The sequence below is a fragment of the Hyla sarda genome, chromosome 2 (assembly GCF_029499605.1).
Source record: "Hyla sarda isolate aHylSar1 chromosome 2, aHylSar1.hap1, whole genome shotgun sequence".
NCBI classification, from domain to species: Eukaryota; Metazoa; Chordata; class Amphibia; order Anura; family Hylidae; genus Hyla; species Hyla sarda.
In genome coordinates this window covers 303330528-303349923 of record NC_079190.1, presented here as the reverse complement: position 1 = coordinate 303349923, position 19396 = coordinate 303330528, and the positions used below count along the sequence as shown (strand labels likewise).

Sequence of the window (19396 nt, the reverse complement as noted above, 5' to 3'; positions counted from 1 at the left end):
GCCGGCTGGCAGGTAGTGGATCCTCTGTGCCAGAGAGGGATGGAGAGGACCGCGCTAGTGGACCGGTTCTAAGCCACTACAGGTTTTCACCAGAGCCCGCCGCAAAGCGGGATGGTCTTGCTGCGGCGGTAGTGACCAGGTCGTATCCACTAGCAACGGCTCACCTCTCTGGCTGCTGAAGATACTGAAGAAAGGCGAGGTACAAGGGAGTAGGCAGAAGCAAAGTCGGACGTAGCAAAAGGTCGGGGGCAGGCGGCAAGATTCGTAGTCAGGGGCAACGGCAGGAGGTCAGGAACACGGACTAGGAACAGACAAGGGAACGCTTTCACTAGGCACAAGTGCAACAAGATCCGGCGAGGGAGTGCAGGGGAAGTGAGGTGATATAGGGACGTGCACAGGTGGGAGCCAATTAAGCTAATTGGGAAGATTGGACCAGGCACCATCATTGGTGCACTGGCCCTTTAAATCGCAGAGACCCGGCGCGCGCGCGCCCTAGGGAGCGGGGCCGCGCGCGCCGGGACAGGACCGAGGGAGAGCGAGTCAGGTACGGGGACCGGGGTGCGCATCGCGAGCGGGCGCTATCCGCATCGCGAATCGCATCCCGGCTGAAGGCGGGACCGCAGCGCACCCGGTCAGTGGATCTGACCGGGGCGCTGCAACAACGAAGATGAGGCGAGCGCTCCGGGGAGGAACGGGGACCCGGAGCGCTCGGCGTAACAGTACCCCCCCCCTTGGGTCTCCCCCTCTTCTTGGGGCCAAAGAACCTGAGGAAAAAAAACTCAATTTTTCCGTGATGAGGTCCGATGCAAATTAGGAGGGGTTCTGTGTGGAAACGTACGAGACAGTCCAATCTTTTATTGTAAAAACAATAGATGTAGAGGGGTCTGGCGAGACTGGTCACAGGAACGTAGAACCTGTTGATGAGAGAGGCCAAAAAAAATTTTCCTGCAGATCCGGAATCCAAGAAGAGCATAGTAGAGAAGGAGAAGGTAGAGGCAGATATCCGCACAGGCACAGTAAGGCGTGGAGAAGCAGAGTTGACATCAAGAACTGTGTCACCTTTGTGCGGAGTCAGCGTACGTCTTCCCAGGCGGGGAGGACGGATAGGACAATCCTTCAGGAAGTGTTCGGTACCGGCATAGTACAGGCAAAGATTCTCCATGCGGCGTCGTGTCCTCTCTTGAGGTGTCAAGCAAGACCGGTCAACATGCATAGCCTCCGCGGCGGGAAGCACAGGAACAGATTGCAGAGGACCAGAGGAGAGAGGAGCCGGAGAGAAAAAACGCTTCGTGCGAACAAAGTCCATATCCAGGCGGAGCTCCAGACGCCATCCGGAAGAACGCATGTCAATGCGAGTGGCTAGATGAATGAGTTCATGTAGGTCAGCAGGAGTCTCTCGTGCGGCCAGAACATCTTTAATGTTGCTGGATAGGCCTTTTTTAAAGGTCGCGCAGAGAGTCTCACTATTCCAGGACAACTCGTAAGCAAGAGCACGGAACTGAATGGCGTACTCGCCAACGGAAGAAACACCCTGGGCCAGGTTCAGCAGGGCAATCTCGGCTGAAGAAGCTCGGGCAGGTTCCTCAAAGACACTTCGAATTTCCGAGAAGAAGGAGTGTACAGAGGCAGTGACGGGGTCATTGCGGTCCCAGAGCGGTGCGGCCCATGACAGGGCTTTTCCAGACAGAAGGCAGAACACGAAAGCCACCTTAGACCTTTCAGTAGGAAACTGGTCCGACATCATCTCCAAGTGCTGGGAACATTGCGAAAGAAAGCCACGGCAATACTTAGAGTCCCCATTAAATTTGTCCGGCAAGGACAGGCAGAGGCTAGGAGTGGCCACTCGCTGCGGAGGAGGTGCAGGAGCTGGCGGAGGAGATGATTGCTGAAGAAGTTGCGAATGTTGGTGCACAATGGTGGACACTTCCGACAGCTGGTGGGTTAGATGGGCGATCTGTCGGGCGATATCAGAGACAACTGGCAGGGGAACCTCAGCGGGATCCATGGCCGGATCTACTGTCACGATGCCGGCTGGCAGGTAGTGGATCCTCTGTGCCAGAGAGGGATGGAGAGGACCGCGCTAGTGGACCGGTTCTAAGCCACTACAGGTTTTCACCAGAGCCCGCCGCAAAGCGGGATGGTCTTGCTGCGGCGGTAGTGACCAGGTCGTATCCACTAGCAACGGCTCACCTCTCTGGCTGCTGAAGATACTGAAGAAAGGCGAGGTACAAGGGAGTAGGCAGAAGCAAAGTCGGACGTAGCAAAAGGTCGGGGGCAGGCGGCAAGATTCGTAGTCAGGGGCAACGGCAGGAGGTCAGGAACACGGACTAGGAACAGACAAGGGAACGCTTTCACTAGGCACAAGTGCAACAAGATCCGGCGAGGGAGTGCAGGGGAAGTGAGGTGATATAGGGACGTGCACAGGTGGGAGCCAATTAAGCTAATTGGGAAGATTGGACCAGGCACCATCATTGGTGCACTGGCCCTTTAAATCGCAGAGACCCGGCGCGCGCGCGCCCTAGGGAGCGGGGCCGCGCGCGCCGGGACAGGACCGAGGGAGAGCGAGTCAGGTACGGGGACCGGGGTGCGCATCGCGAGCGGGCGCTATCCGCATCGCGAATCGCATCCCGGCTGAAGGCGGGACCGCAGCGCACCCGGTCAGTGGATCTGACCGGGGCGCTGCAACAACGAAGATGAGGCGAGCGCTCCGGGGAGGAACGGGGACCCGGAGCGCTCGGCGTAACAAACCTGGAGTCTGGTCCTAGTTACTTTGTAGTTCATATCCATACTAAAGCTGATCTGAATGGGCGGCAGGATAATAGAATGATGACCCAAAATAACCATCATCTATCTAAAGACTATATGACCACAGCTACTTCACATAATGCACCGGAACTAATATGAGGTATATCTATCACCTATATTGGAATAGCCCGGTAACTTAGGACCAGTTCTGAATTATATTTAATATACTTAAAAGAAGATTACCTGTGTAAGCTTGCACATAATACGATATGTCATTTCCGGTCCCAACCGGAAATGACGCGAATATGTGTTCCACCGTGAATCGCAATGGGTGTGCTGGCGTGCAGTTCACCTGACACTTAAGGGCGCATCGCGCGCCAAATCGGTAGCCGCACAGAACCCTCTGACATCGCTGCAGGGTGCACATAGATGGCGTGCTCCTTATCCCTATCGGTCTCCTGATTAACGGGACAGTAAGAAACGCGTCGAGACATTAACCATGCATCTTCCTGACTATAAACCATAAGTATCCCAGCTAAATGGTCTGATGTATACCTTATGTTCAATATGGAGTGGTGATAGTGCTGTATCCTCTTGCTGTTATGCATATATACGAATGATATCCTTATATCACTAGGGAACTTTGTTGTCATATCAGCCTTATAGGGGAAAGGGGTATATACTGTCACTGACTCTGACTACACTGAGGTTGACCATCTCCTTGCAGCTCTGACTCCCCTGCTTTGACTGATCATAATTATATATAGATCAGCATTAGGGTATTGGCTCCGCAGGCAGTCAGTTGTATTGAGTAGCTAGCAAGTGAGTTTATTGCAGGGTGGTGACAGTACAACAGGGAATAGGTTCCTGTGAGGGACCGTCCTTCTTAGGACGCCCACCCCGCCTAGGGGTAGGTTATCTAGGGGTAGCATAGTGTATAACAGACTCCCTACCAACCCTCTCCTGTTGTCCCACCCTGAGACCCCTCCCGAATCATGGGGAAAGGGACAGAATCAGCTAGGCTGGTACAATATGGTTAAAGAACATCTAAATATCTGAGTGCAGCTACTGTGCTGAATTTTTGTATTTGGAGCAGAATCTCCATTTAATTTGTATCATTGCACATGTGGTGTTTTTCTGTCCAGGTTTTTGAGGACAGTTTTAGTCGTACCTATTAAGCATTAAGTTTTAGTCTACATTCTCAGATCATATATTTGTTGGTAGACCATATATCCCAATTTTTGTTAAACACTGAGTTTCCCAACCAGTGTGCCTCCAGTTGTTGCAAAACTACAGCTCCCAGCATGCTCAGACAGCTGAAGGGCATGCTGGGAGTTGTAGTTTTGCAACAACTGGAGGAAAACAGTTGGGAGACCGGTAAGTAGTGGTGTCCAAACTGTAGCCCTCCAGATGTTGCAAAACTTCAACTCCAAGCATGCCCAGACTGCCCAGGCATGCTGGGAGTTGTAGTTAGGCAACATCTGAAGGGCCAGATGTTACAAAACTACAATTCCCAGCATGTCTGGACTGCCTGGGCATGCCGGGAGTTGTAGTTTTGCAACAACTGGAGGCGCACTGGTTGGGAAACATTGTCTGTTTCCTAACTCAGTGTTTCCCTACCTGTGTGCCTCCAGCTGTTGCAAAAGTATAACTGACAAACCATACATGCTGGGAGTTGTAGTTTGGCAACAGCTGGAGGTGCACGGGTTGGGAAACAATGAGTTAAGCAACAAACTCTCAGTGTTTTGCAACCAGTGTGCCTGCAGCTGTTGCTTAACTACAGTCCCCTATGATGGGAGTTGTAGTTTAGCAACAATTGGAGGCTCCCTGTTTAGGAACACGCTGCATTATGTGCGCTCTTCCCAGGGGAAAGCACAAAAAATATACTAACCCATATTTCTTGTTTTCTTTTCTTCTCATTTCAGATACGTGAATGCGGAGGACTACGTCGGATTCGGTGGACTGCGACGATGACCAGCGTTTTTTATTTTTTTTATTTCAATAAAATGGTTAAAGAGGGCTGTGGGGGAGTGATTTAAAAAAAAGAATGTTTTTCAATGTGTCGGCGTTTTTTATAATTGAATTTTCAGGGTTATTAGTGGAAGCTGTCTTATAGACAGAATCCATTACTAAGCCAGGGCTTAGCGTTAGCCCCAAAAACAGCTAACGCTAACCTCCAATTATTACCCCGGTACCCACCGCCACTGGGGTGCCGGGAAGAGCCGGTACCAACAGGCCCGGAGCGTCAAAAATGGTAGACGTTGTTGTTGGTAGACGTTTTTTGTAGATCATTTTGGTTGGTCTAAATTTGGAGCAATTTCTCCAAATTTATCAAACTTGTGCAAGCCCCATGATAAATTTCGTGCAATGGTCTAAATCTCCACAAAGTTCTATTTGTACACCTGTTCTACACCTCACAGGAAAAGTGGTGTATCCTGGACGCTGGGATTTTGTTCTATTGTTTTTCAGGATTCCACTGAGGTTTTTTTTTTTGTCCACCAGCAAAAACGCCTGAAAAACGGTCCCAGCTTTTCCTGCATTTTGGTAATTTTTCTTGGGGGAGATTTATCAAAAACTGTACAGAGGAAGAGTAGTGCAGTTGCCCATGGCAACCAATCAGATTGCTTCTTTACAAAAATGAAAGGAGCAATCTGATAGGTTGCTATGGGCAACTGCACCGCTCTTCCTCTACATAGGTTTTGATTAATCTCCCCCCTTGTGTTTTTTCTTGCATTTTTGCTGGTGTGCGGAAACAAACATTTTTGTACCCTGTGTGCATTTTTTTCACTGCAGGTACTACTCCATGGGTCGGATGCAGAGCGCCCGCCCCACGGAGTGTAAGGAGTGATGTATAGCATATACATATACAGGGTGCAGAGCATCACTACTTACCTCCGCCCGCTGTATAGTATACAGGGGGCATAGTGTATCCATGTATACTATACAGGAGCCCAGCAAGGAAAGAGTTAACCCACACTGCAGCTCTGAGTTAAATCTTTGTGCCCTCTCCTGTATATACAGCCATCTATAGATGACTGTATATACAGGATACAGTAGGCAGACAAGAACAGTTGGAGGCTCCCTGTTACACACTGCAGTATGGGCGCACTCACCAGGTGAGATCGCAAATGATGTCCTAACCTTTTTTTTTTCTCATTTCAGATATGTGAATGGGGAGGACTACGTCAGATTCAGTGTATTGCGATGATGACCAGCTTTTTTTTAATGTCAATAAAAGATTTAATGAGGGCTGTGTGGGGAGTGTTTTTTTTTTTAAATACATTTTTTTTCAATGCCTGGCTTAGCGTTAGCCACAAAAACAGCTAGCGCTAACCCCCAATTATTACCCCGTTACCCACCGCCACAGGGTTGCCGGGAAGAGCCAGTACCAACAGGCTTGGAGTGTCAAAATAGCGCTCCTGGCTGGGATTATTTAGGTTGGGGAGAGCCAGTAACAATGGTCCTCGCCCACCCTGGTAACGTCAGGCTGTTGCTGATTGGTTGGTATCTGACTGACACTGAAAATATGGGGAACCACACACTTTTTTTTATTACAAAAAAACAACAACACATAGGCTTCCCCATATTTTCAGTGTCAATCAGACACCAACCAATCAGCAACAGCCTGACATTACCAGGATGGGCGAGGACCATTGTTACTGGCCCTCCCCAGCCTAAATAACCCCAGCCTGTTACCGCCTAGGCCAAGGAGCGCTATTTTTGATGCTCCGGGCCTGTTGGTACCGGCTCTTCCCGGCACCCCTGTGGTGGTGAGTACCGGGGTAATAATTGGGGGTTAGCGCTAGCTGTTTTCGGGGCTAATGCTAAGCCCAGTTTAGTAATAGATTCCGTCTACAAGACGGCTTCCACCACTAAGCCTGAAATTTCAATTATAAAAAACACAACACATGAAATAAAAAATGTATTTAAAAAAACACTCCCCCACAGCCCTCCTTAACCCTTTTATTGACATAAAAAAAATGCTAGTCATCGTCACACTCCACCGAATCTCAGGTAGTCCTCTGCAATCACTTATCTGAAATGACAAGAAAATAAAAACACGAAAAATGGGTCAATACATTTTTGGCGCTCTCCCCTCGAGAGAGCGCACATAATGCAGTATGTTCCTAAAGAGGGAGCCTCCAATTGTTGCTAAACTACAACTCCCATCATGGGGGCTGTAGGCAAACAACAGCTGGAGTCTCCCTGTTTGGGAACACACTGCCAAAAAGGCTCTGTTCCCATTATGCAAAACGCATAATGAGAACAGAGCCATACTTACCACCCTGGCTTCAGGCCTGGACTGTGAAGCTCCGCCCCCTAATGATGTCAAGAGTGAGACCCCTGAGATCTGTCAGTCTGCCCTTGGACTACTACTCCCATCATGGGAAATGTTGTGTTCCATGATGGGAGTAGTTGTAGTACCGCAGTGCTGAGGGATGACTCTTACACATCCCCCAGTTGTGAAACTGTATTGTGACTGTTAGGACTACTACTCCCATCATGGACAGACTCTGTCCATGATGGGAGTTGTAGTCTTCGGGCTGAAGGACAGATCGCAGCAGGTCATTCTCCAGAGACCCGCTGCGATCTGCATTTATTAACTTAAAAAGCCGGCGACAACACTGCATTCCCCGCCGCTTCCTGTATACAGATGTCACGATTCATAATCCCCGCCGGCGGGAGAGGGGAGCTCTGATTGGTGGAAAGCTATTCACCACTATTAGCCAATCAGAGCTCCTGTCTTCTGGCGGGGATTATGAATTGTGACAGGTCTATACAGGGGAGCGAGTGGAGCCGCTTCTACAGTATATAATTGTTATGTGTATTTCCCCATCACAGACTAATAGTGACCCCCTGTAAAGTGAGCGCTGGGACCGCTGTGTGATTGGCAGGTCCCCAGCGCAAGTGTCCGGCCCCACTGACCTTTACATGTTGTAAATCTTTATGATACACACTGCCCGTCCTCCTCTTCATTCTTCTGATGCCGGAGACGCGCGGCTTCTGTATCATAGTCTATAGACAGAGCGCCCCCTCCCTGCCTCCACACTGCACGGGGCTGGGGCCAGACAACGGCAGGGGGCGCTCTGACTATAGTCAAAGCAGAAGCCGCGCGTCTCCGGTATCAGAAGAAAGAAGAGGAGGACGGGCAGTGTGTATCATAAAGATTTATAACATATAAAGGTCAGTGGGGCCGGACACTTGCGCTGGGGACCTGTCAATCACACAGCGGTCCCAGCGCTCACTATAGAAGGGGTCAGTATTAGTCTGGGGGCGGGGGGTACAGTACACATAACAATTATATACTGTAGAAGCGGCTCCACTCGCTCCCCTGTATAGACCTGTCACAATTCATACGCCCACGCCAGAAGACAGGAGCTCTGATTGGCTAATAGTGGTGAATAGCTTTCCACCAATCAGAGCTCCGGTCTCCCGGCGGCGGGGATTATGAATCGTGACATCTGCATACGGGAGCCGGCGGCAGCGCAGTGGAGCCGCATGTACCGCCGTCTTTTTAAGTTAATAAATGCAGATCGCAGCGGGTCTCTGGAGAATGACCTGCTGCGATCTGTCCTTCAGTCCAAGGACTACAACTCCCATCATGGACAGAGTCTGTCCATGATGGGAGTAGTAGTCCTAACAGTCACAATAGAGTCCCGCAGACGGGGGATGTGCGTCTCTCAGCGCTGTGGTACTACAACTACTCCCATTATGGGACAGATTCTGTCCCATGATGGGAGTAGTTGTAGTACTGCAGTGCTGAGAGACAGCTCCTGCATCCCCCACCTACATCTTCCACCGTCTGCCATTTTCTACGAGTCCTTGGTAGCACTCTTAGGTTTAGACTACTTTTCTTGCAAAAAAAAGCGCAATTGCGCAAAAAAAAGCATCTACTTTTTTTTGCGCAATTGATAAATACCAGTCCACTGGATTAGGTGGTGTACGGTAGACCAAACTGGTGACAACTTTAGAAAACTGTCCACCAAAAAAAACGCAGCTCTATGCAAAAAAAGCGCAATTGCGCAAAATTTGTAGACGTGAAAAATGGTCTAAATGCAATGATACATCTCCCCCATAATGATGAATCGCCCCCAGACTGTTTTAAAACAACTGAAAGAGTAAGTGTGCGAGCTGGGTGTCCGTTAAAGTGTGCTGTTTAACCCCTTTAGGACAGAGTCATAGGGGGAGATTTATCAAAACCTGTCCAGAGGAAAAGTTGCTGAGTTGCCCCTAGCAACCAATCAGATCGCTTCTTTCATTTTTCACAGGTCTTTTCAAAAATGAAAGAAGCAATGTAATTGGTTGCTATGGGCAACTCAGCAACTTTTCCTCTGAACAGGTTTTCATAAATCTCCCTCATAATGCTTTAATATATTTTCCATCTTTAGACACATATGATGGCTTGTCTTTTGCAATGCAAATAGTACAAAAAAAAATATTATTTTGTGGGGAAATTGAAAAGAAAAACTAAATTTTCCAATTTTTGGAGGGTTTAATTTTAGGGCAGTGTACTTTATGGTAAAACTGACTTGTTATTTTTATTCTGTGGGTAAATACTATTAAAATGATATCCATATTTACTATTTAAAAAAAATTGGCCTATTCTGACTCCTATAACTTTTTTTTCTAATTTTTCTGTATACAGGGCTGTATGATGGCTTATTTTCTGCACTGTGATCTGTAGTTTTATATGTAAATTAACATGTATATTTAACTATTTAATCACTTTTTATTAATTTTTTTTCTGGTATGTGATGTGACCAAAAAGCAGCAATTTTTGATTTTTTTCTACGTTTTCGCCATTCACCATACCTAGAGACCATAAAAAAAGATTGTAGCAGGGCAGTAGAAGTCAGGTGAGGAGACCTCCGGCCACCATCTGCATTCCTTGGACACCCTGTGGTTACACTGCAGGTGTCTAACTAAGCTTCAATAATACTTCAGATTCTATAATCAGTATTAATCAAAGCAACTGAAGTGTTATTAAAGGGCATCATTGTGATTGATGTCCACCATTACCGGTGGGACATGCCGTGCATAAAACGATCGCAGAACCGTTTAGGTTCTGAGTTTAAAATGTGTTAATGATTATCAATGCAGTCTAATGCACATCTTGTGCAAAATGTTAATCGAAGCATACACATGCAATAGCTGTTAGCCAACAGCTACCTCTGATCCCTTCATTAATGCTCAGTCATGTATTCTTTTTGCTCTAAATGTAAGGAATGGGGGGAGGGGGCTGCCAGTCTATCATGGGCATCGGCATATATCAGCTAATTGTCAAACAAGCCAACATTAGCTATTTCTCACTGGATGCCACTTGAAATCAGAGAGACTCCAACAACCAATAGATCGAGGATGTTAAAATAGTTTCGGCAGAATGAACCTTTATGCAGGAAAGCACCATATGCAGTCATCTATGGTAAGAAAGAAAAAATGGTTAAGTAAGACACATAAAAAATAGAGAAAGGGTTGGAGCAGTGAGATTATTTTAGATATATCCTTACCTTAAGGACAATTTCTGTTGTAAAAATTACAGTGAAAACAACATCAAAGTAAGAAAGAATCTGAAATGAATATATAAGGGGTTAATAAAAATCACAGTTTTATATTGTTTCTTATTTAATGGCGTATTTACATGAAATAGTTTGTGTAACGGGGAAAAAAATTTGTTATATCTATAATGACTTTGGGGGATATTTATCAAAGGATTTAGACTGTTTTTTCCTTTCTAAATTTGTCGCATAGAAAGTCGCAGTCTAAATATGTGCGACTTTTCTGTGACTTTTGCTTCAGAGGATTTTTAGAACATGATGCATTCTAGTCTATTTTAGACAGAAAAATGCATTGGTGTTGAATTTATCAAAAGCGACTTTTCAGCGACAAGTCGCATCGGCTGAAAGTACGCCGAAATGTCACACCATGCTAGAGCAGGTTTAAATACGGTCTAAAGCATAGATCCCGAAGTCTGTGCACAGAACTTATCAAGAGCCGTGAGACTTTTGATAAATTAGGCGCACAATAGACCCGCCTAACGCTCTGTAGTTTGGTCTATATTGATGCGGGACATAGACAGTTTTGATAAATATCCCCCTTTGTATCTAAAAACTTCACAGAACCATGGCAAATCACTGTGCACCAAACTACTGGCCCAAGTAAATTTACATTAAGTAGATTCATTAAAATGTCCCTGTCACACGGTTGGTGTCAGACCATACCATGCATCCACTACTCAGAAAATACCTCCCTCATATTATTATTTTTTTTTTTAAATCTTTGCCCCTCAAATTTAAAACAGTGTCCTTTTGGGTAGTTTTAAAATATATTTAGGGAGATTTATCAAAACCTGTGCAAAGGATAAGTTTCCCAGTTGCCCATAGCAACCAATCAGATCGCTTCTTTCATTTTGCAGATGCCTTGTTAAAAATGAAAGAAGCGAGCTGATTGGTTGCTATGGGCAACTGGGCAATTTTTCCTCTGGGCAGGTTTTGATAAATCTCTCCCATTCTCCTCCTTTACTGTGTTAATTCCCTTTATGTATTTAAAAGTTTTTATCATATCCCCTCTGTCTTGTCTTTCTCCCAAGCTATACATGTTAAGGTCCTGATATCACACAATCCGTGGTGCTCAACATCACAAAGTACATATATAGTATAGGTATATTGGCAAGATCCAGGTAGCGACAATGAACAGATGGAGCACTCACCTAGTGTAAAGAAAATACAAGATGCAAGCAAAAAACTATTTGGGAGCAGTCTTCAATCTTCCTGCTATCTCAGACATATAATACAATCTTTAAGATACTTCAAACTTACACTCCGTGAGTAGTCACCAGAGGCTGACCACTCACTAATCCAAAATCGCATCCAAGTGTGAATATTCACTTAAATCCGCTACCATCCTCTCGGTTCAGAATCTTCATCCCCGATTTATAGAATAAAGCAACAAGAAAAAACAAAACTGGAGAGCTGACTTATTATTCACTATACATCCAGAAACGTATTCGAACTAAAAGCTCACTTACTTCACTGAGGGGAGTAATTTGAATCGCCACTCCCCTCGAGCCGGCATGCTTGCCGGAATCTCCCAGTGTCTTAACCTCCTCCTTCCTTTGTTTTCATAGGGACTTCTGATTAATTCAGACCCAAAGCTTTGGTCTAATACACAGTAACAATTTATTACACAATTCAGGTATACAAATCCGACAAATAGCCCTTCCTCAGGGTTTATAACACACTAACATCTATGTACTCTATATATAATATTGCTCATGACAGACCAGAAATTACGTTCATTCAGCTCAGGGCGAATATAAAATAAAAAGTTCAAAGGAATGAATATTCCTCCTGACAGACTGGAAATGACATTCATCCAGCTCAGGGCAAAAAATAAATAAATTAATAACACAGAATGAATAAAAAACAATTAAAATTCATACCTTTTCAATTGCTTCATTAAAACCATTAGGGACTAAGGTATTAAGCTTAAAAATATAAAAACTTTCCCTTCTGCATAAAGTAGTGAACCTTCTTAGATTATTATTAACCTGTTCAACAGGTGTTACTCTCATGGTACTGTGCAAAGTGTCTAGAAACACTTATGGACATTTATCAACGGGTTTAGTCAGGTTTTCTTTACTATAATTGTCACAAAATTGTCGCAACTGCGACTACGCGATTTTTCGTGCGACATTTTGACTGGAAAGCGAGAAAAGCAAGTTTTCCAAAAATTTACTACGTAGTAATAATTTTAAAATGGACTACGGGTAGTCAGGTATTTATTAACTGCGACAGTCGCAACTGCGCAAAAAAAGTCGCAACAGGGTTAAAAATTGACAAAATTTACTCCAGCTCAAACGTGGAGCAGAAAAAGCTACAACCAAAGTAAAAAAGGAAAAATTGCTTACGTGAAAGAAAATAATCAACAGGGTGAAAGCAGTTGATAAGTCACACATAAGCAAAAAAAAAGTAAGGAAAAAGTTACTAAAAAAAAGAATACATAAGCAAACTTTGATAAATGTCCCTCTTAGTCTTTTGTACTCTTCCCCCTCCCCCTCTTTTCCTTCCTCTTCTTCTTCCTCTGCGTCCTCTAACATTAGTCTCTTCTTGGTTCTCAGACGGCCTATTGGGGTGAAGAAATCCGTCCATTTCTTTGGACTGAATCCCATTATCTGAGCCTTCTCTGTTCTCTTCATTGTAGTGTTCCTCGGACTGAGTGCTTGTGCTGTTTGTACTTCTGCGACGATCATCACCGATCGTTACTTTCTCTCTTCAAATGTTGTTTTCATTCATGGCTCGGATAGAGCCTATAGCCTATATTTTCTCCCTTTCTGATGGAACTAAGGGAATGATTATACTCCACTGTTTCTTCACACTCACTCTCTTTGTCTTTAAGAAAGAGAACAGAGAAGTCTCAGATAATGGGATTCAGTCCAAAGAAACATACTGATTTCTTCACCCCAATAGGTCGCCTGAGAACCGAGAAGAGACTAATGTTAGAGGACTAAGAGGAAGAAGAAGGAAAAGAGAGGGGAAAAGAGTACAAGAGGCTAAGAGAGGAAATGTCAGGATTCGGCAGGCTGGAGGTGGATCCTCTGTGTCAGAGAGGGATTGGCGTGGACCGTGCCGGCGGACTGGTTCTAAGTTGCTACTGGTTTTCACCAGAGCCCGCCGCAAAGCGTGATGGTCTTGCAGCGGCGGTAGCAACCAGGTCGTATCCACCGGCAATGGCTCAACCTCTCTGACTGCTGAGATAGGCGCGGTACAAGGGATAAGCCAAGAGCAAGGTCGGACGTAGCAGAAGGTCAGGGCAGGCAGCAAGGATCATAGTCAGGGGCAACGGTAAGAGGTCTGGAACACTGGCTTGGGATACACAAGGAACGCTTTCACTGGCACAATAGCAACCAGATCCGGCAAGGAAGTGAAGGGGAAGTGAGGTAATATAGGGAAGTGCACAGGTGAACACACTAATTAAAACCATGCGCCAATCATTGGCGCACTGGCCCTTTAAATCGCAAAGAGCCAGCGCGCGCGCGCCCTAGGACAGCACAGACGGGGAACGAGTCTGGTAAGCGTGTCGGGATGCGCACCACGAGGGGGCGCGTCCCGCATCGTGAATCGCATCCCGGCTAGGGACATTATCGCAGCGCTCCCAGTCAGCGGGTCTGACCGGGGCGCTGCGAACAAACAGGAGAACGCTGCGAGCACTCCGGGGAGGAGCGGGGACCCGGAGCGCTCGGCGTAACAGGAAAATTATTAACATGTATGAGGAATCCTATTAACATAAATTTGAGTTAGGGAGGGGTTTTTAAATTATCTAATCATGAAGATACGTGGGAAGAATTTAATGTCCTGAAAAAGAGTTTATTCTATTGTACGTCAGTAGATATGGATTTATTCGAAGCGTTTCTGGATTTAAACAAATTTGTTAGGAAATTGACCTTAAAGCGTATTTTCCAAATGAAAAAGAAAAAAGAACCAATCCCCGTTTTTTACTTTGAATGAAGAATATAAGGTTCCACAAATGTGTGATAGAGATATTGAGAAACTCACAGAAGATTTGTTAAATACCACTATAGTATCAGGTTTAGTTAATAAGTCCCTTACTGTGGACAGGAAAGTTTTTTCCTGTCCACAGTAAGGGACAATTAATTGAAACATTTTATGAAATGGTTCTTAATGATTTTAAAAACATAGGTGTAAATAACTCTAAGGATGGAAACAAAAAAAAAAAGTGGAATTTAACTATGAGAGAGAAAATGGTGTTAAAGGGGTATTCCGGGATTTTTTTATTTGACTATGCTACAGGGGCTGTAAAGTTAGTGTAGTTCATAATATAGTGTCTGTAACTGTGACAGTTTTCTCACAATTCGTATGTGATTTTAAACCCACTATTTATTTTTAACATCATACAAAATGACTGTTGTCTCAGATTTTTGCCAGGTTGCAATGCGGCCAAGACCGGACTCATTCTACAGCTGATGACAGGAAGCCTGTCTGCTTCAATGGGTGGAGTGATCGCTTGGTGGGAGAGAGTTCAATCTGCAACTAATGCAACCACTGTAGGCACCCTGATTGAAAACCACAGGTCTTTTAAATGGATGCAGCTCATTTATGTTTCAATGGCTGGGGTGGCTGATGTGTGAGAGGGAGGAAAATGGAATTGTGGGATTTGTAGTTAAAAAAAAAGAAAAATCAAACAGGAAATACAAGTTCACAAAAAGCTAGCCACAGTGTTATGGTAATCTCACAACATAGCCATTTAGCCCCAAGACAAGCACAGATCCTTCCTAAGCATGTCCATTACTGTCTGCCAGGTACATACTAAAATTACCTTATGGTGGATAACCCCTTTGAGATCACTGAAGGAAAATGAAGAGATTATAATAAAGAAAGCGAATAAAGGGGGGGGGGGGGGTAGTGATTTTATCAAAGGACTATTATTTGGAAGAAACACAGCAAATTATAGGTGAAGAAAAATATTAAAAGAAGAGCCGAATGATGTTTTTAAAAAGCAATTAGAAAGATTGATCTTAAAAGGTTATGAAGAAGGAGTTATGCATAAATCAGAAAGAGATTTTATGAAGGTAGAGAATCCAGCTACACCATACTTTAATTTTTTACCAAAGCTGAAGACAAATTCAGAGCGACCCCCAGGAAGGCCAATTGTGGCAGGAGTGAATTTCCTGACTAGTGGGGTGGGATAATATGTAGACCGAATGCGGAATTATGTGGTATCTTTACCCTCATAGCAGCTGACCAGAGTCTTGTAGATATCTTTAATAGAAAATATAAAATGGGAAAATAATTTTTATTTAATTACTACGGATGTTGTTTCGTTATATTCCAACATTCCCCAGGACAAAGGAGTCAAAGCAGTGGCGGATAAAAAAAAAAAAGAAGATATTTTAATGTTACAAGTCAACATTGAACAACATTAAGATGTGTAGATCTTTGCAAGCTAAGCAGCTGAGAGCTCGGTTGGGCTGTGAATGGGAGTCCAGCAGTGAACTGTAATTGAAATTGTAGTTGAAATGTCTAGGGTGTAACTTTAACTTGTGATGACAGCTTTGGTCAATAGGTTAAGTGGATAATGGTTTCGGGAAGTTATTAATGTACTTTGTGGTTAAGTTTGTGGTCTCATTAGAATGTTTGCCTCAGGACTGTCCTGCACTTCAGTAAGTTATTTTCAGGGTGGTGTGGGGGGGATAGAGCCGGTTGCGTGGCAGGCAGGGGGGTTTGATAGAGCGGGTTGCGCGGTGGGGTTCGGGGTAGCGTAACGAAGATATATTGTTTTCAACACCGGGTGCCTCCAGTTGTTTCACCACTACAACTCCCAGCATGCCCTGACAGCCAATAGATGTCAGGGCAAGCTGGGAGTTGTAGTGGGGAAACAGCTGGAGGCACCCTGTATAGATGAACTAAGGGCGGAAGTGTCGGCTCCAGCAGGCATCAGTGACGTCGTGCCTGCTGGGGAAGTCTGCCTGGTAAGTGAGCACTATACCAGGCAGACAAAGTTAAAGGCAGGGAGGGGGTTAGGGACAGATGGGCAATAGGCAGGGACAGAAAAAAAAAAGGATGGTGGGAGCTACTCTTTAACTATGAATGACAGTGAGGAGGAAATAGCTTGTAGTGACAGCCACTAGATGTCAGTATTGTAATACATAGGCTTTCTTTCTATGGGGAGAGTGAGTTGAAAAAGTGTAGAATTGATAGTGTAGTGAATGAATAGGCTTTAAGGTTTTAATTTTAATGGATGGTTATTCAAAAGCTTTGGTCTTTTTTTGTGGGAGGTGATTGGATTTGTTGGGTTGATTGATGTGGTGGGGGACTTTGTGGGACTTTTTGGGAGGTGGATTGTGGCTATGAAGGAACAATTACATTATGAGCTCAGTGGCATTGTTTAGACCTTGGGGTTGGAGCGTCTCCAGGCGGTAGATCCAGTACATCTCATGTTTTTTTAGAGCTGTGAATCTGTCATTTCTATGTGCTGGGATGTGGTCTATGGGGCATATGGTGATGGGATTGGTTATGTCTGGATGTTTTTTGTGGCAATGTTTTGATAAACTGTGAAGGAGGAATCTGAGTTTGATGTTGTTCCTGTGTTCGTTCAGTCGGAGGTGTAATTCTTGGGTGGTTCTTCCCACGTATTGCAGGTTGCAGATGCAGGTGATTAGGTAAATGACACAGCTGGATTTGCAGTTTAGGGAAAATTTCCTTGGTAGATTTGTTGAAAAAGGTTTTTTGGTTATTGTTTATGGTGGTACAGCATAAGCATCTTTTTGTTCCGCATCTGAAGGCTCCTTTTGGTTTTGTGTTTGAGGTACTTTTCTGATTTGTGTGGTGTCTGAGTTTTCTTGGAGCTAATATGTTTTTTAAGGTAGGTGCTCGTCTGAAGGTGATGCCTGGTTTGTTGGGGAGGGCTTGTTTCAGTACTGGGCAGGATTGGAGTATGTGCCAGTGTTTCTGGTGGACTGAACTGATTGAGTTATGGGAGCAATTGTAGGTGGTGATGAAATTGAGTTTGATCCTTTTTTTGGTATCTGGGTTTTCAGGGTTTTTAGTTTGAGGATTTAAACAGTAATTTTGTTTCAGTGATTTTGTCTTGTTGTAGGCCTCATTGTGAATACTTTTCCGATATCCAGAAAACGGTTTTGGATGGTTTTTGCTTAGGTGTGGAATGAATGGTCGGATGTGCAATTTTTTCGAATGCGTTTGTACTGACTAAAAGGTATGTGGACATTATAAAAAATGGAAAACAAACGTATATTTCAGTCAGTACAAACGCATCCGGAAAAAATTGCACATTCAACCATACCTAAATCCATACATAAATGGAGAGCATAAGTACTGGTCCATTTTAGGGAACCACACATATTTAAAAGAAGTTATAGGTGAAAATAGTAAGAAGCCGATATTTATTTACCGTAGGGCAAAAACTATAGCCCAGCAAACTGCATCTATCCTTGTGTGAACAAAAATGTAAAAATAAAAGTAGCTATGTAGCTATGTAGAATACGTTTTGGAGTGTTGGTGCGGCATTCAGTATGTTAGCAGGACATCCCAAACACTTAGGTCAAGAATAAATTCCCACCGTTTTAACATCAAACATAAATTCCAAAAACATGGTGATTCTAGGCACTTTGCGCAGTACCATGAAGGAAACCCAGACCTGTTGAGAGTAACACCTGTTGAACAGGTTAAAAATAATCTGAGAAGGTTCACTACATTATGCAGAAGGGAAAGTTTTTATATTTTTAAGCTTAATACCTTGTTCCCTAATGGTCTTAATGAAGCAATTGAAAGGGTATGAATTTGTTTTTTATTCATACTTATTTTTTTTTTCGCCCTGAGCTGGACGAACATCATTTCTGGTCTGTCAGGAGCAATATTCATATCTTGTGAATTTTTTAATTAAATTTTCGCCCTGAGCTGGATGAAGGTCATTTACGGTCTGTAAGGAGCAATATTATATAGAGAGTACATAGATGTTAGTGTGTTATAATCCCTGAGGAAGGGCTATGTCCCGCAAAGTGTCGGATTTGTATACCTGAATTGTGTAATAAATTGTTACTGTGTATTAGACCGAAGCTTTGGGTCTGAATTAATCAGGAGAAGTCCCGATGAAAACCTAGGAAGGAGGAGGTTAAGACAAGGAAGGAGGAGATTCCGACAAGCATGCCGGCTAGAGGGGAGTGGTGATTCAAATTACTCCCCTCGGTGAAGTAAGTGAGCTTTTAGTTCAAATAAGTTTCTGGATGTATAGTGAATAGAAAGTCTGCTCTCCAGTTTTGTTTTTTCTTGTTGCTTTATTCTAATGTGAAGAAACAAATTATTTTATTCAGTTTACAACAAAGCATAGTACAAACAAGGAATAGCGGGGGAGCTGTAAGCGCAGCAGAGAGCGTAGACTGGCAACAGTCGTTTCACACCAATAAGGTGCTTCTTCAGTGGAGGCCTGAAAAAGCACCTTACTGGTGTGAAACGGCCGTAGCCAGTCCAGGCTCTCTGCCCTGCTTACAGCTCCCCTGCTATGCCTTGTTTGTACTGCGCATTGATGTAAGCTGAATAAAATAATTTGTTTCTTTAAACTAGGTGACATTTAGGGAATGTTTCCCAAAAAGGTGGTGAGATTGAGCTGTTTTACATATCCCCTTTTGTTCCATAAATGCATTTGTGGGATATATTTTTCATACATAGCTCTGAAATGCACCCTAAAATGTATTACACTGTTTGCCTGTGATAGGCATTACCCCAACTTAGTCCAAATGTTGATGTTTGTAAAGGAAAGGAACACCCTTTAGCTTTTAGCACATCATTATATGAATTATAGACCCCACTCCATGACAGCAAAGCATTGGAGCTGGAAGAAGGATACTGCACCCACAGAACTGACCTATTTTGGAAACTACACCTCCTGAAATATTCACATAAGGCAGTAGTAAGTACTTTACGTCCGTATTGTGTGGCTGGAACTATTAGAAAGTCAGTGTTAAAAATTTTGATTAGCTTTTTTTTCCACAAGTGCATCATTTGTGGCACATATTTATTGTACACAGTTTCTGAAATGAAAGGACTGAACCCAAATATTTCTTATTTATTTATTATGCTCTTGGTCTCGTGTTAGGTAATACCCCTCTTATGCTATATTT

The 19396-nt window shown here is 44.2% G+C and overlaps 1 protein-coding gene across 2 annotated transcripts in view; it reads right to left on the bottom strand.

The window, feature by feature from the left end:
• Positions 1-19396, bottom strand: part of CACNA1S (calcium voltage-gated channel subunit alpha1 S) — a 727186-nt gene that overhangs the window by 384689 nt on the left and 323101 nt on the right. For both annotated transcript variants that reach the window (XM_056557608.1, XM_056557607.1), the window contains 2 exons: positions 10254-10313; positions 10057-10163 (listed from right to left, as the gene is read on the bottom strand). In XM_056557608.1, the coding sequence (XP_056413583.1) occupies positions 10057-10163; positions 10254-10313 (167 nt within the window). The remainder of the gene's footprint in view (positions 1-10056; positions 10164-10253; positions 10314-19396) is intronic.